Source organism: Acanthaster planci, linkage group LG12 (genome assembly GCF_054643075.1).
Source record: "Acanthaster planci isolate LZ-2023a linkage group LG12, COTS_SCS, whole genome shotgun sequence".
NCBI classification, from domain to species: Eukaryota; Metazoa; Echinodermata; class Asteroidea; order Valvatida; family Acanthasteridae; genus Acanthaster; species Acanthaster planci.
In genome coordinates, this window is record NC_141788.1 from 10,262,595 (window position 1) to 10,288,976 (window position 26,382).

Genomic DNA, 26,382 nt, shown 5'->3' on the forward strand with positions numbered 1-26,382 from the left:
CTCTCATGTAATCGTGTCATATATGCGAGCATGTTTATTATGCACTTGTTGCCGTCTCCTTAGTAGTCACTTCATCAGAAACATGACCTTTTTCAAAGATCATGGGGTCAGTGGAAAAACAATTTTTTGAAACAATCAATACAACAGGTGGCATACAAACTGACTAAAGCAAACATACAAATGAAGTATTGATTTCTCAAGATTTATTAATGATGAATCCATGCAGTATTTACAGGCTGGGAAAACATGATAACGTATAAGTTTACATATATGGAATATGTACAAACTTAATATAATACACGTACACTGTAAAAACAGGTACAATGAGGAATAAAAATACAATTTTTCAAGACGTAGACTTTTAGACTTGGAGAGTAGCTGTTCCTTCATATGTACACCACTGCTAGGGCTGTGCCGAATACTCGAATAACCGAATATTCAAGTATTATTTTTCCAATTTGAATATTCAAATGCAAAATTCATGAAAAGGAAGGGAAACTCTTGTTTTTAAATAAGAAAAATTTCACCATGGAGGCTTGTTTCAAGCAGATTCAAATGAAAAGCGTCAGAAATCGTACAAAGATTTAAGAAGTAAATTATTCATTAAACAATTTAAAAGGAATAGAAATTTTCCACAGGGCAAGAAGTGGTATTCTTCTCTTAAATCTTGCTAAATCGTGACTGGAGATACTCCTAGATGTGAGAAGCTATTATATTGATCATAATGTACAATTGTGTACGTTATTGCAACTAATTTTGAATACGGTTTGTTCATCAACAATCTGCTGGTTGGTGCGACCGAATATTCGGATATTCAGTCAAATTGAAGGTCGAATATTCAAATAGTAAATTATTCGATTCGACTCAGCCCTAACCACTTCGGCACCTCTCTTGTCCTGAGTATGCACTACACTGATAGATTCAATATAAAAATGAGCCAAATACTTCGATTTATTCATAACAAAGGCCCTCCTCTGTAAAATCTTTCAAGAGCATCAGCACGAAGACACACATTTACAATGTATGCAACTTACACGTAAAATACGTCAAGTTCTTCATTTACAAAACCAAATCTTGTCTTCTGTATAAAAATACAACAAACTTTTCTGTAAAAAACTTGGTCCATCGCAACATTCCTTGTTTAAAAAAATGGTCGTTCTTTTACTCGTACTCAAAACATACTGGTGGATCCTTTCAAAATACCTCCCTCCATTATGGAAAGAATTCTTCGTCACACATAACTGATCCTTCGTAAACTATTTAATTCTTGCAACATGAAACAAGGCGCAGCCAACAACTGAGCATGTTTTGCTCATTTTCACTTGAGACAACAACTGATTTATTGTACAAATTATACATGGTAAGACCTTAATCAGGCCTGAATAAGTGGTCATGTTAATGTGGTTTGGACGGATGTGAAACACACACAGGAAAGTTTTCAAAATTATCATTTCAAAAAGGTAAAAAGGTTTGCATATTATCCCAAAGGTTTTCCGTGAAACTTAAAGGACAGAATACACTTTGAATAAAAACCCCAAACTCAAGTTTTTGGAGTATAAAATTTTTTTAAGTACATGTACTTCATTAGACAGGTACAGTAAGTGCAGTGTAAAAAATGACACAACTTCCAAATTTTGGCAGTGAAGTGAATCCCAAAATGGATGAATAAAAATATTGCTCCATGCAAGTCACATCATGGCTAAAGAGAGAAACGGTCCTCTGCTTACGATTCAAACTCAGACAACAACCAACCGGGCCCAAAAAAGCCTAGTTTCCATATGACACAACATGTCAAGACGCAGACAGTCGTGGCAGAAGTGGTGTGTGACCTCGTTCCACTAGGAAAACTAAACAAAATGGCATCCGAAAGTCTCAAAAAAACTGTGAGAAATGCTGTGCAGAATTTAGGGGGGAAGAAGGTTATACCACCGCTTGAAGCCAAACTGGTACTCCCCTGTAATTTGTTTATTGGCAGCTACTGTTGACACATGTTCCCGGGGTGTCATATTTTCAGTCGTAAGAAAATGGGCCAAATACATTGTACTTCAGTGAGAGGGACATCATTTACACCCACCATGCCGGTGAGGGTGTAATCTGACGACTTGACGCAGTCGGCAAAGTTGAACATGATTCATTAACTTTCCCAATCCGCTCCGAGCGGAACAAAAGAGGGCGTGCTGTTTGGCACCACATAGGCATGCCATAAGGCGCGCAAGTATATGCGCGTTTGACACGGAGCACGCTGAGTACGCGTAAGTAATTTATTGTGGCATGTGTGGTCTTTGCGTACATGCAGAACGCGTGCAAGAACCCGCTTGTAACCACCTGTCTTTCTTTCGCCGATTGGGGGTGCACTTCAGCTCGAGGCGGATTGTCTGCGTCAATGTCTCCATTACTCATGATAAAGCATTCTGTATGATTGTATATTGTTAGGGACTATCAAGCAATGCTCTCTGTGTCTCTGTGCATCGATATGGAATCTAGGGTTATAATGTAAAATGCTACCTCATAATGGACTTACAACATAAAGAATATTTCATTAAATCAAATAAAAATGTCAAAGTCCTAGCATTTGCCAAGATTACCCACATCTCAGATGTGATCAGGTAATTACAAGTTTAACTGAGACAAAGTTAATTAAAGCATGTGAAAATTGGAGACCATTGTCAGATAAAACTCTCAACTTGCATGATATAAAGCCTTCTTCAGAGAGGTAGAAGTACACGGTACCTTATACAGTTGACTGCATTATGGTCAACATTCACAACCATGGTGGGCAAGAATCAAGAATCAACCAGAAAGAGTCCATGTTTCTCCTTCAGAGTCTAGTCTGTCATACCTTGCTCAGATACGATTGAAATACTCGAATTCACCATGAATACAAAAAATGATTTGTTTAGACACAAAAGGCAATTTCCTCAACTGGTATTTCCAAAAACCATGAAAAAGCTTGAGCAAGGTGAAAGCACTGTTGGAAGTACATAATGGAGAGCAGTCTCCATAGGGACTAGACAATTGAATGGGTGCACTGTTAATATGTATGCTCTGTCAAATTAAGCAGGTCCACATAATGCTTGGAAGCTGTGCTTCTGTGCTTTAAGCTAGATCAGTTGGCTCCTAATTACATGTCCAGAGCAGCGCCAAGTTTTCATCTGGCTGGCATCCATCACTTTCACACCAGGGTACCGACTGATTGCTGTCGTATCCATCCTGAAGCTTGGTGGCCACTAGCCTGGCATCCATCACTTTCACGCCAGGGTACCAACTGATTGCTGCAGTATCCATCTTGCAGCTTGGAGGCCACTAGCCTGTCATCCATCACTTTCACACCAGGGTATCGACTGGTTGTTGAAAGCCCTGTAGATTGGAGGCCACTAGCCTGTCATCCATTACTTTCAAAGCAGGGTTTCACCCACTTGCTGCAGTGTGCGGGCATCATGCAACTCGGCAGAAACTAACCTGTTGTCCATCCCTTCACAACCTGGTGAAGACGGCATGCTTCAGCAGGTCAGCAGCACACTCCCTGTTTTCGGGCTTATGCTCAAAGCACCTCAGCATGAGGTCCCTGGTAGCCGTGGACAGCTCATCTGGTATTGGGGGTGGCCCTTCAGCACTAGCGATCTTTACAGTAACAAAAATCAGACCTTGGCATTAATTGGAGCCCAGTTTCTTATCCAAAACACTGATGAAACTGGTTAAGAAGAAGATTTAAACAAAACTGGAAAAAACCTCTATAAAAGGGGCTTTGCACGGAATCTAATAGGCATCACTTCATTGCCATATTCCAGACACACAACAACGATTCATCAACGAAAGTTAATTCAGAACAGCAAAACATCAAAAATTCAAGCAATTTTTTAGTGCGCAAATCTATGCAATATTTAGGTTTTCTCCTTGGAATAACGTTCCAGTTTCACTTATGCAGATGAATATGTGAGTGTTTTCAAGATTCAAGATGTATTTCTTTGGGGGGGGGAGGTTTTTTTCGCAAGCTCTCGGAAAAGCACTGAGCATACAGTGCTTATTAATAGACGTCGGGTAAGGGCAAACCCGTTATATATAATTAACATCTCCCCAATGCAAAAAATACATCTTGAAAATAGTTCGCGGTACCCGCTGCTTCATTTGACTCGGACCGGCCAGCTGACGCCGGCAAGCTCGGTGGTCGAGTGGTTATGACATCTGCACTAGTAAGCAGGAGGTCGTGGGTTCGAGTCCCACCCGAGTAAGCTTGTGAGGTTTTTTTTCGCAAGCTCTCGGACGAGCACTGAGCATACAGTGCTTATTAATATACGTTGGGTAAGGGCAAACCCGTTACATATAATTAATATGTGAGTGAACATCATACCAAAAAGGGTGCCAAAATACCTTTAAAATAGCAAAGCAAAAACTGAAAGTGCATTCTCAAAGGTTTCAATTAAAAAACAAACCAGCGTTGCATGGACCCCTTTGAGAAAAGCTTCACCTAAAAAGCATGTCACAAGTCTTTGTCTCACCTTGAAGATGAGCTGCAGGTGGTTGGAGATTGCGGAGGCATTCCACGGCGGGTGGGCAGTGGCCATCTCTATCATACAACAGCCTATGCTCCAAATGTCGCAAGATCGCCCGTACTGCTCTCCCCGTAACACCTGTAACATAAGATCATTCAACTGCTATGTTAGTTGAGAAAGTTGAGTGATTATTGCCATATGCACATCTACAGACCAACAGCACATTTGCTGCACTTCATCTCTAACCTACACAGTACTCTCATAGAAATTGGAAACTGTAACGTTTTCTGTGAGTATAACATCCGCGAGCAATGATTTAACCACTTCGCGCTGGGAGACAGTAAGAGCCGCCGTAAAAATTGAGATCCTCAGCCCGCTTTTCAGCTATTATTCTCGGCCCACGCTCGAGCGAATACAGTGAAAGAAGGCAGACCCTGGCTCTTGTATATCTGGTGATTGGCCTTTGTGTGTTGCCAAGAAATGAAAAGACCGAATTTGCATTATAATCACCAGCTTCACAATAGTCCCCACTTTGAAAAGAGGCAACGGGAATGTGGAAGCGTGAGTAGAGCCTCATGCCACCGAACAATGAGCCTTTTCACTATGTAATTCAAAGCGTGCACGCAGGGCCACAAACCGAGAATTTGCAGTTTGGCAGGTGCCTTTGTCGCCAAGCGAGGCTGGAAATCTTGGAGTCGGCTTTCGGAAAAAAATTTCCGTCGTCAACAGGTTAACATCACAATCATACCACTAATAAACCAACCGCATTTGAGGATATTCTGGGCTGCTGTAATAAGACTTTGTATTGTGTTTTGTAAATATGTAAAGGTGCACATGAAAAAAAAAAAAATCAGCTTGTGCCTAATATGAAAAAACGTCACCAACTGAAGATAGTTTTAGCCATGAACAGTTTATTAACCTCACCTCGGGGGACATGAATGCTATGGTGCCGATGAGTTCACCTTTGAACTCGCCTTCGGCTGTGACCTTTGAGGCCATTTGTGCCGCTGTGCCAAAGTCGGCGATGCGTAAGTGCTGGCCGGTACTGTCTAGAAGCAGATTAGCCCCTGCCAATCGAAACGAAAGACAAAGGTTAGACTTTGTATGGAATGAAGATCTGAGCTAACTATTTCGAGGGTTAAAGAAAAGCTTTGCAGCTAAGTTGATCCCTGGACATGTGCATTTTCTGTTGAGAAACCAAGGGTAAACAGACTGCTCAAAGAACAACTCAGGAAGGCTACAGCACATTAATTCTACACTGACTTAATATTTCACTTCATAATGCCTCAATCATAGATTCTTCATGGTTCATTTCCGCCATGCTTCACTTCCTGAAATACTTGAGAGAGATGGCCTGTACAAAATGGTTCAAAAGTACTTGTGTTTGGGCTTCAAATTAACCAAAAACTGGCAATTTTCCAAATTCTCTCTGGCTCTGGCTGTCACAAATATATATGTAGTGCTTTGGTTGCTGCTTGCAGAATCTTTTTAAGGGAGAGTGGTTTACAATGAAGAGTACCATGTGACCTACTCTTGACCAATCAAAATGCAGCGTCTATGGGCAAGGTGTTGCACAAGTAAATACTGGGCATATTCGAAACTCCATTCTCTTGGGACTCACGAACAGTATTCTTGGGTCGTTGGTTACGAACGCCTAAGTGCAAAAGGAGTGCAGCTGCGCTGAAGGTCAAGATAGCAGTCACCATTTTGACACCAAATGAAAAGATGGCATGACATTTACCATCTCACATTAAATAAAATTCCCAAATATCCATATTAAATGGTCAAGGTAAATTCTCTCTGATAGCCATGAGTATTTGCCCTGGGTTTCATTTTCCTTATTATGTGTGTTTTCTATTTTATGAAACAAAACCAACATTAAGTTACAGTATGTGCCTATATCCGCCATCTTTGTTCTTGATGTTCTCCATCCACTCCCCAGAAAGTGAGGAGTGAGAATCTTGTTCGTGAACAATCTTCGCGTGTTGATTCTCCCCGTTCGAAACCCCGTTCTCGAGTTAGACAAACACGAGAACGGGGAGAATCAACACCAAGTGAACGGGGTTTCGAATATGGCCACTGTGTTGGTTACAAGTACAGTCATGGCTACCAGTATTGTTGACACAGGTGCTGCTTGTCCTAATAATTCCTTGATACCTTTGAGATCCCTGTGTATGACATGCTTGCTGTGTAGGAACGCAACCCCCGTCAACAGCTGTTTTGTATACTTAAGAACCACCGGCTCCTCAAAGGCACCATAAGCTGACAGAACCGAGGACACAGAACCACCTGGGGTGGGGTGAGAAGACAGGTACATAGATACAGAGGGTGGACATATGCTCAAGGGCGAGCTGGAGGGAGCGTGGATAGTATTTACCCAGAGAGAGCTAGACCTGCAGCCGATTTCATGAAACTGGGCATGACTTTACACTTTATACAATTCCTATGCCCTAAAATTGTGGAATAGCTGGGCAGCGAGCTTACACTATCAAATGTGGCATAAGCGAAGTTTCACACTCCAAACTGTTTCATGGTATCGGCTGCATGACCACTATTATCCCTTACCCCTATCCGAAACGAACGAACACGACAACCAAGACAGACCCGAAAGAACCCTTTTGAAACACCACCAACATACGTGAATCCCAGTTTTGTATGATTTAAGCAACAAGCTACCTGTTTCCACCACAAATAATCTAAACTCAATCCTTTTTCCCAATTCACTACCACACTTCCACAAAGGATGCGCATGCCAAGAAGTACACAATATTCCTTTCACGTAACTCAAAATGCCTGTCCATTCCTAAAATTACAAATAAATTTGTCACAACGCAAATAATGAAAAGTCAAAAGCAAAAAAAAGACTAAAGACAGTACAACATTATAACCAGTAGCCTCAGGTTCGCCCCGGTGTTTGCACGGAACTTTCTTTCCATATACAAGGAAAATATCACTTCAGAAATTCCCTCCTGAATTGTTAAATCCTCTTTTTTTTAAGGTTGTTTTGGTCACTTCTTGGGAAATTATAATCACCTGCCATCCATTCAACAAAAACGTTGAAGTGTCCATTGTGTCTTGTCGCGCCCAGCAGTCTGACAAGGTTTGGGTGGTTCAACTCCTTCATGAGGTTGATTTCTCGCATCAGCGACTCCACAACTTTGTCCTGGTCATATTTTGTGTTCCGAATGAAGGATACCTGCGGAGGAAGAGAAATTCACAAACTGAAAGTGAATTACATGTACCATACGTGTTGCACAAAAATGCACTTTCAATGGTTGCAGTGAAATGTAACTGCATTATACGGACAATTAAGAGCAATGCTCTTCATGTGTAAAAAGTCCTTGTTCACAGTGAAGCCATTTTCAATGAGCCTTTTGCGAGTTAGATTTAAATAAAATCTAGTACACTGAGTTTTTTAAATTCATAACGATTAGAATTTTCCATACTAAAGATATTGTTGCTATATCTCGTGATAAGAGGCAAGCTTTTGCTTAGTTGCGTAAGAGAGGCCTTACACCAATATGCTGTTTTCAATGAATAAGAAGGGAATAAAGGAACCAGTCCATTCCAGAGATGGTGGTCGCTATGCAAAAGCTTGCCCCGAATCATGAGGTGCAGCAACAGTATCTTCAGTCTGGGGAATTCATATTCCTATGTTTATGTGTAATCAGATACATGTAACTCAGTGTACCAGATTTTATTCATATTTAACTTGCAAAAGGCTTATTGTGTGCCCTGAAAGCTATCTTGTTTAACCACATGCTGCCAGGTGCTTTTAAAAATGCAGTGCACACATACAGTCGATTTTCAAGATTTTCAGTTTTCAAAATTCTTCAAAAATTCATCATTTTATTTAATGGACAAATGACTGTTTGGTGGCTACTCTAAGCTGTCAGGCAACCTCCATTGACGCCTGAGTATTTCAGCCAGGCCTGCAGCCCTGTAAAGAGAGCCCAGAATTGTGAGGTGTTGGCGTGATTTCCTTTGTCCCCAGTGAATGCGAGTGACGTCTTTTCAAACGCGGCTGGATTAGCATGCAGCGGTGCTGCATCAATGGGGCCCTGGAGCACTTTTGTCCGCGGTGCTAATCCACGGGCGTGCTATGCCCAAAACAGTGGTACACTGTTTAAAAACAGTGACGGATTACCTTCGAAAAATGAAAGCCGAAAAATGATGGCAAATCCCAGCAGCAGGTCTTTAGTTCTGTGTACAGTCTTTTGTTACATGGACCAGCTCTTTTGTCCCATTTCGGGCAACCCGGCTATGCGTATAAACTAATGGTGCTCAAAACAGGATTCCCGGCAGCAAGTGGTTAATCTGTTACATGGAATGGTGACTGTTTAGGATTCCAAGCCTCACTGTTACTTTTTTACTTTAGGCTTAAAACAATAAGGCTACTGAATTACTGGTCAGTGAAATTGACATTAGTTTATCATGAACTTTCATTTCCCTGCTTTTATTTTCACTCTCAGGTTCTCAACATGAAAATTTAACCTCGCTTTCAATTCAATATGGCTGACTCGCAAAGCAAGTGTATTGGAATGGAAGGGGCCGGAATTGTTCCTACCTGTTTGACGGCCATGAGGGTCCCTGTTCTGATGTCCCTGGACTGGTAGCAACTGGAGAAAGCACCAGTACCCAAGAGGACTCCCTTCACCCAGTGTTCTCTCTCCACGTAGCACTTTTCTCGAGGGGTTTCGCCATCCTGAGAACAGAGGGTAGTCATAACAAATTCAAAAATAGGAGGCTAAAGCAGATTCCTTGATCTATTTTCTGTTGTTAACTATTATCAGTGTCATCACCAAGTCCTTTTTCTAAGAGTCAAATCGTGTCGCAAGTCGTTTTTCCACAGGTCAAATCATACAGCAATTTTTCCCAAATCAAATTGCAAGTCAGGATGTTTTTTCTTGAGTCAAATCCCACGTCATTTTCTCAGAATTCAAGTCACAAGTCTATTATTTTTTTTCAAATCGAGTTACATGTAAGTCTCAAGTCAGCAATATTGCCACTCGAGTCAAATCAACTTGAGTCTCAGTCAAGTCATTAACACTGACCATTGTTATTTTACCAACTACAAACAAGCATGCTTACCTCACTTTGAACGTGAACTATCACGTCTTCGCCTTTCCCAGGAGTCAAACCTGGAACAACCGGGAGAGGACTCTGAATGGTCGAAGCCACTATGGCCACGGCCATGGCCTCTGCCTCCTCCATCTCAATCTGTTCCTTGCAGCTCAGGCCTCCTGGGGCGTGCTTCGGGGACAGCGTGCTGGCCTTGGCAATTTCACTCTTGAAGGTGATGGCGCGGTCAGTGGGGGAACACGGAGAGATGGACAGGGACAGGTCTGAGAGGTCCTCCGTCTTGGAGGCCGCAGCTTCTCCTTCGCACTGGATGGGCGTGAAATCACTTGCACCGGGTCTGTTTTCAGCTTTGAGGGCAAGATGAGGCCTGCCTGACATGTGCCTGTCTTGTCTCAACTGTGGGATTTTGGAGAGCGTCTGTTTAGATTGTGAAGAGCGGCGTACAGGTGGCGTCTGAGGTGGTGTGAGGATACCTTCAGAAACAACTGCAACAGGTTTGGGATCCTTGTCATTTTCAGGTCGCTTCTCAGGTGTCTCAGCCTTCAGACGTTCTCCGACAAAGCTGAGTAGTTCATCCTCTTCGTGACTAGAGGTTTCACCGTTATCCTGCACTACCCTGCCATATATATGCAGATCAGTCTCTTGCAACCGTTCGGCGACATTCCTTGACGCCTCAAAGTCATCCAGGATGTTGGTCAAGCGTCGCCGTAGACCGTGTTGGAGGTCCGCCTCCAGCTCCAGGATGGAGTCGCACACCCTCTGGTAGACCACAGGCACATGGACCGTGTTCCGTGCAACGTTGACAAACACCCTCTTGCCCAGCTTGCAGATTCGGCTGTGGCCGTTGCGGGCGGCAGTCAGTGCAAAGCGGAGCATCCTCATCAGGCGGTCGCAGCCAGCCATCTGCAGTGACCCGACCTCCTCGCTGGGCATGTACTCCTCTGGGAACTCCTTCATCAGCTTCTCTAAGACGCAGAGGCGGCCGAGATGTGGTTGCCAAGCCGGCTCAAAGGACAGCGAGGAGTCAAATATGCATTCTTCCACATACTCCACACCACCAAGGCCAACAAAATCTATGTAAGAAATTCAAGTACTTGTTACAATCCCCAAATTACCACTAATCCCGCAAAATGTCTGTGGGATTACCGTGCATATGAATTCTTCAAGCAATTTTCATCGACCATTTAGTTGAAAGGTTATATGCCCTTGGAATGTAAGTGTTTAGTTACAAAGTTTAAGACTTGATCTATTTCTGGCAACCATTTCTCTGATCAATCAGAATATCTACAGTGCTTTACAACTTAAAAAACTTTCAAGTTTATGCCAATAAAGTTGGTTACCAAGTATCCGTATGCTGGCAGACTTAAAATTAAGTCCAAGTGTATGTTCATTTGGCCAACGACTCTTCTACGAAATGCACTGAGCAGAATGTAAAAAAAAAGAGGTTTTCTTTGTGTGGAGACTTTCTGAAACAGCTTCGAAACTGTCCAAGTTTTAAAAGGATGATTCTTTAGAAGTCTCACAAAGCTGTGCATGTCTGTCACTGGCAAAGAAGCAGCATGCTAAGAAGGTGGCCAGTTCTTACCAGAGGCTGAGACTTCTCGTCCAACTGCTAGCTCCCCTGCCTGTCCTTTGCTGAGTTCAATTAAAGCTGATATGGACAGCTGGCTGGTACGTCTGTTAGCAACACGGAACAAAAATCGACACTGGTATCTCAGATCATTACCAATGGATTGCCGGTGACTGGTATGGTATGTCTGGACTGGTGAATACAATACTGGTGAACAAGTTCAGGTACCACGCAGAAATCAGATGAGGATCAGTTAAAAGTAGTATGCAAAGAATTTGGGTGATACAACTTTTTGCTGAGCAGTTTTTTGGGCCGAGCAGATATTTTGCACCTGGCTGGTCCACAAAACTGGACCCTCATCTCAGCAAAGGGAAACTTTACCTGGTTCCGTCAGCACATTTGAAGAGGATGGGTTCGACAACTTGCCGAAGTTCTTCTCTCAAGAGGTGTCGGTCAGTCTCGCTGAAGCACTGAATGCAGGAAAGCATGGTGCGAAGTCCTTTCTGCATCAAAAACGAAAAAGAAAACTAGATACTATCAAGCAATACATCGGTTTGCAGTGAGGTTTCGTGCTTACGAACTTACAAGAGTCAGCAGAAAAATGGTGCACCATGCCACACACAACATTCTGTGGTCTAAACAGTCACAAAACAGAGCCCAGACGGGTGATTAATCTTACCAGAGCAGCGACGTAGACTTTGTAGACAGGATCCGAACAGCCAAGGGCTAAGATCCTACAGCAGATCTTGATCACTGCCTCTTCATCAGCTGTGTAGCCCGAAGCCTCCTGGGGCTGGATCCTGGCACGTATGGCTGGCCTCAAGTGGTGGAACCCACTCTCCCTAAGAGACCACTCCCTTGAGAACAGTGGACGGATGAGATCCTCAGAGAACAGCTGGTTGAAAATCAAGGGTTTTCAATTATATTTCAAGAGCAATTTCAAGTTCATGTACATACACGTGCACAACCGTAATCATCCTTGTGTTTGGTTAACGTAAATAACGTACCAGTGAAAAAAAAACAACAGAAAAAGCCAAAAAAATTCCAAGATTTCTTTCTTATGGGCAGTTGATCAAATTAAAACACTTTTTATTCTAAGTTCATTCTTCAGCTTGGTAACTGATGCATGTACAATTTCTATAGATCAGTACACTTACTTTCCGAGCAGGTGTTCAAAACAGGGAATGTAAAGTGGGTGTAGCCAAGATTGGGCACCTGAGCATACAGTATATCTGTTTTTGTTCAGGGAGGTGGTAGCTCTAGGCAAGGGCTCAATGTTCCACGAAGGACACTATTTGTCATGACACCATTTTGATCACAGGGTTTTGTCTATGGCTATGGACAGTCACTTCAGCACTTCACTGCCACAAATTATAGCCATAGCCTAACTGATTAATCCAGCCACAATATACATATTGGTGTCCTAGAGAAAAGTGACTATGAATTAATTGACTGCTTTCAAGAGTTTGTGTAGGATTGAAACATTAAAGTACCAGTAGTCAATGAAAAAGGGGCAAAAGAAAGAGAAAAACAGCAGCAATTCCTGACTGAAATAACTGAGTAAATTAACCTCAAAATCATATGATAGAATGATATCTTGTGAAAAACATGCAGACAGGTCAACACTCCACTTAAAGTTCAAGCAGACTGCGTACCTCAATCCAGGGCTGTGTTTCCACGGGCAACTCGCTGGCCTCCGAGTTCTGCCGGCTGGCTCGCCTCATCAGCCTAGGGGATTGAGCTGGGGAGGGCTTCCTTGTGTTGGGGGGTGCCTCACTCCCATCCTCAGGCGGCGTGTCCCACTTTGTGCGGCAGAGGGGGCAGTTGAGGGGATCATTCTGACGTTCGCACTCGGCTGCCCCTGTTTTTCAAGTCAAAAATAATGAACATAAATTTATTACATCCAAAGCATTAGTTAGTGCATCTCTTATGAAAAAAATGCTCATTATTTCAAGTACTTCAATTCCATCTAAAACAGCAAACACTTCCAGCATGTTTAGATTATACAAATACTTACAGATGGCTACACAGTGGTGGTGCAGTCTATTGCGGCAACCATCTTGGCAGACTACCAGGCTCTCACCGTCCACCATCTCCAAGAGGCAGATTGGACACAAATCCTCCTCCTTGTTGCTGAGAGACCAACAAGAAATCTCATTGTACCTCTTTTTTTATAATTCAATTTCTGCAGTACTTCCATGCAGGGCCTTGTGCTGATTGTAAATGTTGCAATGATAGTACGTTTCAATCCTCCATGATTTTGATTGGTGTTTCTAAGCAGTAACTAAACCACTGTGGGTTAAAGACGTGGGAAATACTTGCTTTGATACACCTGATGCCTGACACCTGAGGTAACCTCTTAAGAACATCACAAGATCATCGAAAGACCAACAAAAGACCCCCAGTCTGAATTTAAGTCAAAATTTATTCAAATGAACTGCAACAAAAGCATTCTTTTGTCATTGTTCACCCTGGTACTTGTGACTGGTCTTGTGACTGGTCTTGTGTCTGGTCTTGTGACTGGTCTTGTGACTGGTCTTGTGTCTGGTCTTGTGACTGGTCTTGTGTCTGGCCTTGTGTCTGGTCTTGTGACTAGTCTTGTGTCTGGTCTTGCGATGGTCTCAACTACATGTGCAACACAGCCTGATGGTTATGTATTTTCTTCTAAAATGAGGTCACGTAAAAGAAGCTGTAACAGAATATGGCAGCCAACATATATAAAATATATAGCAAATATACGGGCCTCCAAACTTGGGGCATAGTGACTTTAGCCCTCAACTTTGACAATCCAGTCAGTATGGACTCTAAACCTAACTTCTGTCTTTCAATGATACTTGTGCTCAGAGTGGATTGGTTACCATACCTCTGGTCACTACTTGATGTGCTGTTGAGCGAATTGGTGCCTGAGCTTGTGGTTGCTGGTGTTGCTGAGGCATCATGGGACGACTTCCTCTCCCGCTGACTGGTAGACTTGGTTGAGCGCTTCAGCCGCTTGTTCTGCCTCGCTTGATAGTTTTTGAACAGCGCCTCCACCTGTTGGAATGAAACACTAACATTTCAAAGGGAATTCCAAACTGCTCCTGCTAACTAGAGAACTTTACAAGGCGCAAACTAATATGTACATCACCGAGTTCTTAACCTCATGAACTTAAAGTACAGTCAGTCATAGCAGCTTTTGTACAGTACACGGGCTCTCACTGACTAATGTGACCTGTGGACATTCACCACTGTAAGCAAAGACTTGTTACGGTGCCACGCACAGTACATGTACATGTATGTATATGGAAATACATGTACATTATCCATTCTAGATCACAGGAATAACAATGCCCACTGAGCTATTTGATGAAGAATTCACAGTTTCTGTCTCGTTTCACAATGTGTGGCTTGCGGCCGATAACCAACACGGGCATTCCACAATAGTGCGCCTCCAAGAATTTGCAACGAAATCTGTCGACCGAATGTGCGTTTGGAAAGGGTCGACAGATTTCACGCACTGTGATGGGTCAACGCGTTGCAAACTCTTGGAGGTGCACTACTGTGAATTGTTTGCCCACAGTTATGGCCGGTGGCCGATCTCACAGATATCGTGTGGACAGTGTGGTCATTTGGTACATACATGTAAAAGCCTTTTGATCAGATGTTATTAGCCATGGATATCAAGGCCGCGAGGTCTTTCCATTATAATTATCAACTGCAGAATGTTGCAAGCACTGCGACAGGACAATAATGTACTTAATAACATCGGTGGCATTAAAATCAAGCAATTTTTTTTAAGTGCAAACCGTACGTGTCAGTGTAATTCAGCCATTGCATTACATTGTAGTCCTGTAACTCAAAAGTCCTAACAACTTATTGTGTCTCGTGGTACACGTATTTCTCAGGTGCCATTCAAAAGACACAAGACAAAGGCATCTGGTTTCCACTGGTTGTTCATGCTACGTGTACGTGTACTTATGACCAAGAATTGTGATTTGAACTGTGACAGACTCATCCATGACATTGTCTGTTTATTTGCATCAAGTACTTCTCCATGTGGCTTGATGAAATTGTGCGAATATGTGAAATTAACATTTCAATCTTCAAGATGTATTTTTGCGTTGGGGAGATGTTAATTATATATAACGGGTTTGCCCTTACCCAACGTATATTAATAAACACTGTATGCTCAGTGCTTGTCCGAGAGCTTGGGAAAAAAACCTAGTTCGCGGTACCCGCTGCTTCATTTGACTCGGACCGGCCAGCCGACCCCGGCAAGCTCGGTGGTCGAGTGGTTAAGACATCTGCACTAGTAAGCAGGAGGTCGTGGGTTCGAGTCCCACCCGAGTAAGCTTGTGAGGTTTTTTTCGCAAGCTCTCGGACAAGCACTGAGCATACAGTGTTTATTAATATACGTTGGGTAAGGGCAAACCCGTTATAATAATTAACATTTCAATCACTGACTAATGCTTCCAATGCTCACAATTTTTCATCGGCATGAATAAGGAGAACTTTCACTGTCACTGCATTTGCACATGTACGTGAAGTTAAAAACTGTACAATAAAGCACAAAACAAATTGTGCCCAAGTAAAGAAACAAATTTGTCTCTCAACGTGAATCACTTCATATTTGTGATATTGCATTTGTAACAATAAAGACATAAAAACTCGGAAAAGTTCTTTCTGTTGTGACTCAATGTTGGTTTATGATGTCACTCGCTATATGGAAGTCGTTTCCATGGGAAGTGTCTATTATCAACATTAACGGCCTCAAATCCAAATATTAGGCCTAAATGAATCAAAGTGAAAGTGCTCTTAGTGGAAATGACATCACAGCTTTGAATTCCTGTCCTGCGGGCAAGGTGTTAATTATTGATCGGTATCAAACGACTTGTATTGACATGCCTCGTAATTCATGAGCGTTCGTCTCCATAGGACGGGATCACCCTCCGGCACCTGGAAGACTCTCAGCATGACAAACAGCACGTGTAGGCAGAACGGCCCTTTGCTACAGTTGCAGTTCTGGGGGAAAACAAAAAAAGCAACAAACCAAAATTTTCACCACGTCATTTCCCGACATAGAATTTCCAAAAACGATAAAAGTCATCCTTCCTTGAGCAAACAAATTCCTTTAAAACACCAAAATTCACATTTAAGCCTCCACTAATTGTACAGCTGTGAAATTTGGCTGAATTTTTGTTGTTTTTTTTAAATTGTACTTCTTAATCAGAACCCCCAAAATAATTAATGTACGGTACATGTACACGTAACTGTATTTGAAGGTTTTTGTGCTAGAGTTTTTGTCATACACACTGTTACATGCTTCATACATACATGTAAATGTAAGTGGTTTTTTTTTCTGGTACATGTGCATATGTATGCACCCCTGTACCGGTATGGTCTTCACACTGCTTAAAGTGGCTGACATGTTCTTGTTATTTAATCTTATCACCAGCAGTAGCAGTGAGTGGAGATAAATTTTTCCAGAAAGCTTGCAGTGAATCAAGGACCCCTATTTGTACACATCAACAAGCAGCTCACCGGCACAAACTGCATTTTTGTAACATTACACAAATTCCCAACAAGCATTTGGACGTTGTTAAGGAACACGGTGTGTGAAATACACGTCAACAGTGAACACACAGGAAAGTCAACAAGGAATTTGTATAAGCAAAGGTGCTCTACACAGAAAACGGCAACAGAGCAGCTTATTTAACAATTCCGTCAATGATTAAATAAGCTTTGGGCACATCTGCTGGCGACATGTACATCCTGCCAGGTCCATTCTTAGACAGTGATCCCGCGTGTACATGTATTTATGGCAATGGCTCCTGGTTTCCATGGTTACCATCGAGAGAGCCGTGTGATGATTCCACAGCGTTATTTTCACAAGTGGGCTTGCTTACCTAGCAGGGTGACTGCCTCATTAAAATTCTACGCTCGAATAATAACACACACACAAAAAAAAAAGAAGCAGCTGTTCAATTTCGATCGCACTGGTACCTGCTAGGGAGACTCTGTTGCGAAACTGTCAGGAAATTGTCATTTTTTTTCTGTTATAACCATTACCTTGCGTCATCAATGTGCAAGACACTGGTTGGGCGTGGGCGAGCTCTGACTGTCATCATAATCATGATGAATAGGTTAGAAAAACAGTCATAAATACATCGCATGTGTACAGGGGTATTTAGGAAATCACAAAATTTGGGAGCAATTTCAAGCAATTGATATCCCTTCTCTGAAATATATATTGATGATTTACAGGTGTGACAGGAATACACAGCGTCCATTTAGTCGGCTCAGCCAGACCCCAATCATATCAACACTTACTTGTACATGTACACGTACTCTCAAACAATAGCTTAAACAAATATTTCATGGAGGATGCCAAATAAGGACATTTGAGGTTTAGGCCTTCGTCTTCAATGCCTATCGTTTTTTCCGTGCCTGACTTGAATTTAACATCATGGGACTTCAAGAATAATAAGAGCGTCCCGAGGAGCACGGGTCTGCATTAAAAAGAAAAAAATGTTCTTTTAAAGGATTTGACTTCATAACTGCCATTCCATACAAGGACCTGGATGTCTGACTGATTAAATTGTACGGACGCGACACAATACAAATCTCCTTGTGTCCATGGCCTCTCCAGGTTTGAGAGCTAACATTTCCTGCCGTATCACTTGCTGATCGAAGGCCTGAGGCCACGACACTTCAATATATTCCAAAGCCGAGGACGGTCTGATTCAATTTATCTTATATTCACGTGATGGCTCAGTTTTGAGACGTTTCACCCAGGGTGACATCAAGTGTGTCAGTTTGGCTTTACAGAACGGAAATATCAACTCAGATTTCATGATTTCTCTTTGGACTTTTGGATATTTGATAATCGATTGAACACGTGGCACTGAAAGTGAACTTCCAACAATTTCTGAGTGTAATATTGAGCATTATCGTACATCGTTTGTTCAAGTTTGGGGGTAAGGAGAAAATTGGGAAACAAAAACTTCTAATATAATATTCAATCTCAACAATTCTGGAGGCTGTGGAAAGAGGAATTACCCATGTCTTACCTAAAAATCCTTCCTACACTTACAGGTATGGGTGTACCCATGAAGCACTTTCCTCCAAAGGCCTTTTTTCAATTTGTAACATTAGGGAAAAGTGAAAGTTTATCATTAGGGCATTCTTGGTCAGTTCTATGGTTCTCATTAACAATTAGAAAAAATTCTGATCTTCAATTCTGAGGACAAAGGAAATCTTTTTTTTTACATGTACCTTTGTTTATTTCCTCTGATCAACGGACCCTTCTACACCGCCAAAACATGAGAACTATGGAATAACAAAGGGCCCCCATTAACACAAAAGTTACCTCTTCCAATCAAACCTACTCAAACATCACAAATATTTATGCATTAAATAGGCGACTTTTACCTGGGGGCCAATGGTGACCTTGTATTTGTGACTAGGTGAGTCCCCACCAATCACAAATGAGTTTGGTCCACTCTGCTGGAGGAGGTAGAGTCTTGCATGCAGCGCCCTCTCTACCCTCTTCTGGAGAATCTCCTCCGCTATGGCAATGCTGATCTCTCCTTGGGGGGAGGGGCTTCGCTTCAGTGAGGGGGAGGGACTCCGCTTCAGCGAGGAGACAGGTGGTGAAGGAGGGCGTGAGCTCTGGGGGGTGCCAGAAAAGTAATGTCAGTAATTCTTTTGTTTTGAACGATTTCTTAAAACATTTGAAAAAGAAGAAGAAATTTTTTTTTACGATCATGTCCACTGTCAAGCTTTCGTTCAAGGAATGAACTTTACTTTATCCTGTGCCACTAATGAATTTTAAATTGCAGAGGTGGGAAGTACCAGTAATCAAAGTTCATGTGCCTGTGCTCAGCTCAGTTAAAGGATCCCACCAAAACGTTTCTATTTTTTACAAAAACACACTCATGACCTTTCTCTCTATATTCCAAATTAGTCACATTGGAAATTGTGCAATTTGATCGTGTATCATGGAGGGCATTACAGTACAACCTCCGATTCCAAGTTGGCCATTTTAGTGTGTACAATGTACCACATTTATCACAGACCAATTTTTCTGTGTAACTGGCCTCAATATTGCTTAATTGCCTTGATTGCTTAATTGTTGCATGCTAACAACGATCAGCAATTCAATATGATTTATTTGTTAGCTGCTCCATGTACAACGTACATGCATGTAAACTTGAAGTTGTTTTAACAGGCACATTCATTTGATGTACTGTAGCTTCAACTTCATCCTTACCACAGGTGATATTCTTGATCTGTGTCTTGGTATCCTAGGTGATGTAGGGGAACCTGAACGACAAACAACCTACAAGAGAAAAAAACCACTTCTAAGACGTAGCAGTGGACTGAAAAATCCCCTTAAACTTTGGAATCTGCCCTCTGGTACATGTAAACGCAGGTGACTTGATTCAACGTACATGTATGCTACAGCTGCAACCAAAAGAACAACACCAATATTACAGATTCTATTTGAAACACCTTTCTGCTGAAATGTTTTCAGCTGATTTTTATTCGATTCCTTGATCGACCAGACATCAAACTGTGAAAGCTTTCTTTTAAAAAAATTCTCATTTACATGTCAAAATACAATATCCACTGACGTCAAGTGTATCCCATCACATAAGCACGGTTTGACTACACAATATATGTACGGTAGGTTTATATTCACTTGGACACATAGTAAATGCAAACTGTATATGATCTCTATGATGGGTGAGGACAGAAATTACTCCCCGAAATACGACGGAACAAAATCTCATATGATTCACGGGTGGGGTGGCCTTGGTGATTCAGAGAGACCTGACGTCACATTCCCAGGCACGCAATCACATACAAAAAAAACATTCTTCGACAAACATGGATCTCCTAATGGAACACAAGTGCCGAACATTTCAGAACATGAATCATTTTCAAGACGTGAATCACAACGGTGGGTCTAAACAGAGTCTTTGCAGCAAATTCACGAGAGTGCGTCATTTGTTAAGGGTGGGGGGGTGGGTTGGAAAGAGGATGGACTGACAGTCATTCATCTGGATTGGATGCATGTGAAATTGCTCTCCCAGGCGTGCTTGATCTACCCACCCTGTTGTAATTGAATTGCTGTGACAAAGAAGCCCAGGGTTGCATTAATTACTGAGATGGTCATATAGACGGGTGAGGGTGGTAGTGGACTCAGAAGCTCAGGAGCTTGTTTGTTTTACAGCAGTGATATGTAACAACCTCCAAAATTTGTAGTCACTTTACATTCAAAACTGCATCCAAAACAAATTATGTGAATTGTATGTTTTCAGACCAGTTTAATTTCCTTACATTTTACTAAATCGGCATATTTCAGACTGATTCTACTACAAGTATGATGCCGGAAAAAAACTATGCAAATCATGAAAACGGTTGTTTAAATTGTAAAAAGATTACATGTACCAGATTGTTCGTTGTGGCATGTGGTGTGTGCTTTAACGTTCAATCCATTTTCTTGATTTTAACTGTATTTTGGTCTTCATCAATTTACACATTAGAGCTGAAACAAGCAAAAGAATGTTACTTCAAGGCCTCCGTAGACAATGAGACTGCTTTCTCAGACACATTATATGTACATGTATGTAATTAGGAATGCTGTCTTTATATCACATTTGCATTGCAGTGGGAAAAAAGGTGCAGATGCTCATCAACCACAGCAGAGTATGAGAGTAAGGTCCAAGAGTCAGTTGCCATGGTGATGCTTTGTTTGGCTGCTGACGTTGGCCTCTGCCTGGTAACGAGGCACAAAATGCTGCCTGCCTCTTTGCTATGGTTACAGTGTGTACACGACACATCCACTGCACGTAATAGGTGGTACTCACTGACGGATTTGTTTGTTGTAATTTTAACGATACTCTCTATCTCACTGTTTTGCCATTGATACATACATGCTGTATGCATACATCTACCCGCACGTGTAATGTACATACATGTAGAATTCTTGCAATATACAGATACATGCACAGTATGTGGGATTTACTGTGACATAAACAGACTTGTACATGGATGTAAAATAGGCCAAAATCAAAACTGATTAAGTCCAAATGCCATCAAAAGTTCTGTCAATTCAATTGGGCTTATCAAAGACTATGACTACCGACCTGACAGACTACATTTGCCTGTAGCAGTGTAGGTGACTGATGGTTTACACATGAACGAACAAAGTTGAAACCCTTACCAACTAACCAAAAAACTAAATTACAAATAGTATACAAGGGCATACCGGCATAACCAGCAATATTATGAGTTAGACTGTAGAGAATTAAAAACATTACACGATAAAACTTAATATCTAATCAAAACGCACTCTTCCATCCAAAAAATCTGATCTGAGTGCACCGTAGTACGTTGTATTGGTACATGTGCATGTTTGATGTAATCATTTGATGGGCCAGACAGAGAAATTACCACAGAAATACATGTCATCCACATGTACATGGATGTTTCTGAAGGACTGTATTTCAAAGTTTTCACGCCAGGCGATGAACCTGAGCAAAGGGTACAACAAACACATTCTATTGAGGCATTGCCAGGTGCAGCATTTGCCCACTGTAGCGGTGCACTAACCCATCATGCTGGCATTGCAAAAAAAATTGACGTTTAAGCTGAATGCTTGACACTGAAAGTTACATGTACATACTACATGTACATGTACTAACATGTGACCTCCAACCATTTTGTACATTGGAATAACTATTCCACAGGTGCTCGCTCTGGTTTAACCTTATCTACATGTACAGTGTACATGTACTGTACTGTACCATTGACACCATTGTTGGTAACTGATGATATGCTATCCAAACACTAACAAAGCCCTTGCTGATAAAAATTTCCCGCCAAAATCGGGAGGGCATTGTGACATCATCACTCGCACAATGCGCCCGGTGGCTCGTGACAAACTGCAGCGACAGGAGTTGGCCATTTCGCACACGAGGCTTTGTCAATAAATGTACAAGCAATCGGGTGTGCACGTGCTGTTGATTTGCCAAGTGCCGTAGGCCATTCCACACGATCAAGGGAGTTTACTTTCAACAACCGTTCAACTGAGTCATGTTGGAGTTTGTACATGCTGAAGAAAAGAACTTGAATTGACCACACTGACCCTAAGGAGTATTTAACTTGATCCAATTTATAATGATCTACTGACATTACCAAAAAAAACCCACATATACATGTACACATTGTAGGCATGGTATGGACTTCAACCAAGCAAGCAATAACCTTCTTTTTGATTTGTATTTCTCAAAAAAAAGAATTTTAAGTGTAAGGCAAAGGATTGAATTTTATTCTTGTGGAAAGTCCATTTTCCATTGATAAAAACATGTTTTTGAAGAATTCACTGCACTTATGAGTTTCTTCAGATCTGTGAATCACACTGACAAAATCAAATTTTCACACTGAACACTCTGTAGTTTTGTGTGATAAATTCCCAAAAGTTACTTGGGCATCGCTGTTGGAATTCCCAATATTACATGTACGAGTGTTCACAGCCACATTCCACAGATACAGATGTTGGACTTCGAACGTACATGCATACATGTGCACTATCGTATTTACAACAAATCAAAACTTAGCAGGTCAAAACACTACAGATCCATTCATAACAAACAGGTGGCTAAAGTAAACATACATGTACTTTAATCAGTAACTGTGACTGGGCACCCAACCTTGTGGATACAGCCATTGAGCACAGATTTTGATAACACACTTAAATAGTTTCAGCTGATAACGTTCAAAAAGTTGTAACCGTCAGTTTATACTCGCTCTAAGCAGTTTTCAGTGAGGATTTTACTCATCCAAATACTTAAAAGATGAATAACCATATTTGAATGCATTAGACATTTCATTTTGTCGAATCTGTTGTTACTGACAAATTTTAAATGTCACTGTGAATAAGTAATGAATCATGCATACTACAGTGCATCAATGTATTCTTGTACAATCTCGTAAATTGAATTTTTTTTCACAGTATACAAAAAATATCATTAGAAGAGACTTTTAAAGTAAACTGTCCTCTAAGATCAGAGAACTGTTGAATACATGGTACGAAAAAAAAGTGTTGTTTGTTTACCTGTTGTGCAAAGACGGAATCTGGTGTCTGTCTGGGTGAGGGAGACCGTTTTGTCCGAAGAGTACAGGGCCTCTTTGCCGCATCAACCTTGGGCCCAGAGTAGCCTGAACTTACTGGGCGCGAGGAAGGGGAGGGAGGTCTTACGACCTGGGGAGGAGAAACAAACCACAAGATAATGAAACTTCACTGGTGTTTTTGTTTTTACTGTTTATTTTTTTACCAGATGCATTTAAAAAAAAGTATAACTTGTGCCAATAAAAAGTATGAGGTTGGCAAAAGTTGAGGTCAAGTTACAGTGAACACTTTTTTGTTTTTGTTGCTTAAGAAAATCCGAGTATACACATACATGTACATGTGTATGGGTAGCTAATTAAAATTTGTGGGGTTTCTATTTAAAAACTCACCATTGGTCCCCTGCCCCGTTGTTTGTCCTCACCATCCTTTTTCCCAGAAGGCATTGCTCTGAGCCGCTCCCTGATTCGCTGTTTTTCCAGTGGGTCTTCCATCTTGGCCATCCACTTTTCTTTTTCAATCATCCTATGGACACGGAATAACAACAGCGGTATGATCGATTGATTCCAATGTCACATTTGAGGTCCACTGTGCCCATGGACTGGCCTTTTAGAACGGAATACAATGTAGCCATACCTGACAATCTGCTTCACTCGGAAGTTGAATTTTCTTGCTGTGGCAACCATTTTTTTAACTCTCAAATATGCACGTGCAATGTAACTTTCAGAAATGCCTGAAGAGAGCAACTTTCTGAGGCTATATAGGCACCCAATGGCCATTCTGGAGGTAAGCTCCTAACCCAATAAGGTTAAGCCCGGACGCATTGTGGCTGAATATGGGAATATGGGGCTGTTTTCTTGAATTAATCATCCTGCGGAAAACTGACTGTAAAAGGACACGTCCACAATAATGACCTCATCTCAAGGAAATCCCTCATTACCAACCACGAACACGTTGCAAAAATTCCATCAATCCAATCAAGACATTTCCATGGACCACACATTGCACGGTCCCATGAAAACAGTTTTGTGACTTTTGTGTCCAAGATATCATTTGAATGGCAGAAAACTTTACTCTACTAGAAGATACACATATACATGTATGAACCGCACCTCAATTGAAGCTCACGAAGCAAAGATCTTGAATTCATTTTGGAAATCACAAGCTACGTTTCACGGTGGTCTGTTTTGTGACTCTTCTTCCTATATTCTGTGTACCAACTGTACAGTACACGTACATGTACACATCTCATGCATTTAAGCTGATGGCACTCTAGGTATGACGTCCACATTTTACACCCACAACATCGTGCATGTAAGCAGGAACTGGTCACTTCCTACTGTACTTCTGCAAAACTTTGGCACAGTGAGGGTCAACTTCGTCAGGTTTAGAACAGTAAACAGGAAGTTTAGTGTCAGCCTTGTCACAGGGCAATACAACAGGCATACATACTACAGGGGCCACATGCAGACGTGTGATGCGCGTTACAAGAGCAAATGTGCTACCTACATGTAAACTTGTCAATTTTAGGTAATAAATAAAAGTCTTCTTGCAACTTTCAGCCTGACTGCTAACTTTTATGAATTTTGTACAGAGCTTACATTAAGTTAAAATTGGAATGGATGTGCCTGATGAGTGCCGGTAAGTTGTCTGCATAACATTAAAACTGGCAGTGGTACCAAACTGGTCAACTAGCATAATTTTGTATAAATTATTTTATGGTCAAAAATATGATACTGAAAAATAACACAAAATCATAATAGGGCCTAGTAAAAAATCAATCAAATCATGGCAGAAATTCACAAAGTAGCCTACATTTCCAGCATAGGCGTACTGCATAGTCAGGACAATTACGTGTAGGCCTAATGCGTGGGGGCTGTGAAGTGTAATGAAGTAAAATCATTCAAGTCTTTTGAAACTATGAAAAATATGATGAATGTCAACAGAAAATAGCAGCACTGTTGGTAACTGAACAATTCCATTACCCATTCAAGTTGGAGCATCCACAACTACCAGTCTCCGGCCCAGCGCCCACGGTTTTGTTTACTCCGCCGGCCCCGGATGACGCAACTGATTGCCCCGCACAAGGAGCCGCCCTCGCCACGCCGTCACCGCTACAGCTCTTCGGTGACTGGTCCCTTTTCCTTCGCGATCGATTTTTGCTGGATTCTGGAGAAGGATCGCGACTTGAAATCCCTCGTTTGGACTTATCTCCTCTAGATTCCATGAAGAGTCCAGCGCAGCTGAAACAAACTTTAAGCTCCAGAAAAGTTTAAAAAGTAAATGCGGTTCGACCAATCTAAAAAAAAATCCAACAGCGTCTCCGTACCAGGGTAACCGGTCTTCGACGAGGCCGACCCTGCACCTTGCCGAAATCGCTGTCTAGAACTGGAAGTTCACAGCCAAAATTACGTTATCCCTGGTGATCATTGGAAGATCAAAGTGGCTCAACTGTCGAGACAAGTCACAATCTAACGCCCACATCAATTCAACAAACCGCAATTAAATCCGCTGACAAGCAATACACGGTATATCCCCACGTAGTTTCCAACAGACTTCCACAGAATCCCACTCCACCTCGTGTTTTGAATTTAGGAATGTGTGTTTCGCGCATGTGCTTACCGCCGTTGCGTTAACAAAAGCTTTTGAATGAGATCACCTGCTATTTTTAGCTCTCAAATTTTGGCCGGTGGCCAATCTCTTTTGTTGTCTGGCGGTGAGCACGAGGTACAAAAGCCAGCCCGCGAAAAAATCGATAATGAACGGTGTCTCCCATCTCCATGGTTTCGTCTCAATGCTATGGTGGCCGAGCAAGAACGATTGGCTCCTATCATAGAGCTCCCGATAGTCCCTTGTTTCTATTTAATCCGTAATCTTTCTCTGGAGGAACAATACGAAATGTAGATACCATCCTTTGTATGGCAAGAAACCCTAAACAGACTGGAGAAATCTGACGCCCCCCCGTGGAAATCTTGCCACCGAAACTGCTGTAAATGTCAAATTGTCATCATAAACAGTCTTTACGTCGGTTTTAGGCCTTGTTTACATCTGCATATTTTATACATGTAATTTGCATTTATTGAATCATATGTTAATGTGTATGCATTATGTTTCATTCCGTTTGG

The 26,382-nt window shown here is 41.8% G+C and overlaps 1 protein-coding gene across 2 annotated transcripts; it reads right to left on the bottom strand.

Annotated features, from left to right (window-relative positions):
• Positions 1–188: 188 nt before the first annotated feature.
• On the bottom strand, positions 189–25,892 carry LOC110989629 (mitogen-activated protein kinase kinase kinase 1-like). Of its 2 annotated transcripts, none has more exons than XM_022254158.2 (19): positions 25,243–25,892; positions 23,650–23,782; positions 23,246–23,392; positions 19,394–19,462; positions 18,553–18,792; positions 16,027–16,143; positions 14,006–14,175; positions 13,160–13,275; positions 12,798–13,003; positions 11,822–12,037; positions 11,524–11,645; positions 11,158–11,249; positions 9,582–10,645; positions 9,058–9,195; positions 7,524–7,686; positions 6,648–6,779; positions 5,415–5,557; positions 4,497–4,628; positions 189–3,621 (listed from the first exon to the last, which is right to left on the bottom strand). In XM_022254158.2, exons 1-19 carry the CDS (start codon positions 25,482–25,484, stop codon positions 3,475–3,477), a joined length of 3,789 nt encoding a protein of 1,262 aa, XP_022109850.2. In that variant the 5' UTR covers positions 25,485–25,892; the 3' UTR covers positions 189–3,474. The 2 variants fall into 2 exon arrangements, with proteins under 2 accessions (XP_022109850.2, XP_087000394.1); XM_087144268.1 differs by lacking the exon at positions 25,243–25,892 and adding an exon at positions 24,370–24,480.
• Between the last annotated feature and the right edge of the window lie 490 nt (positions 25,893–26,382).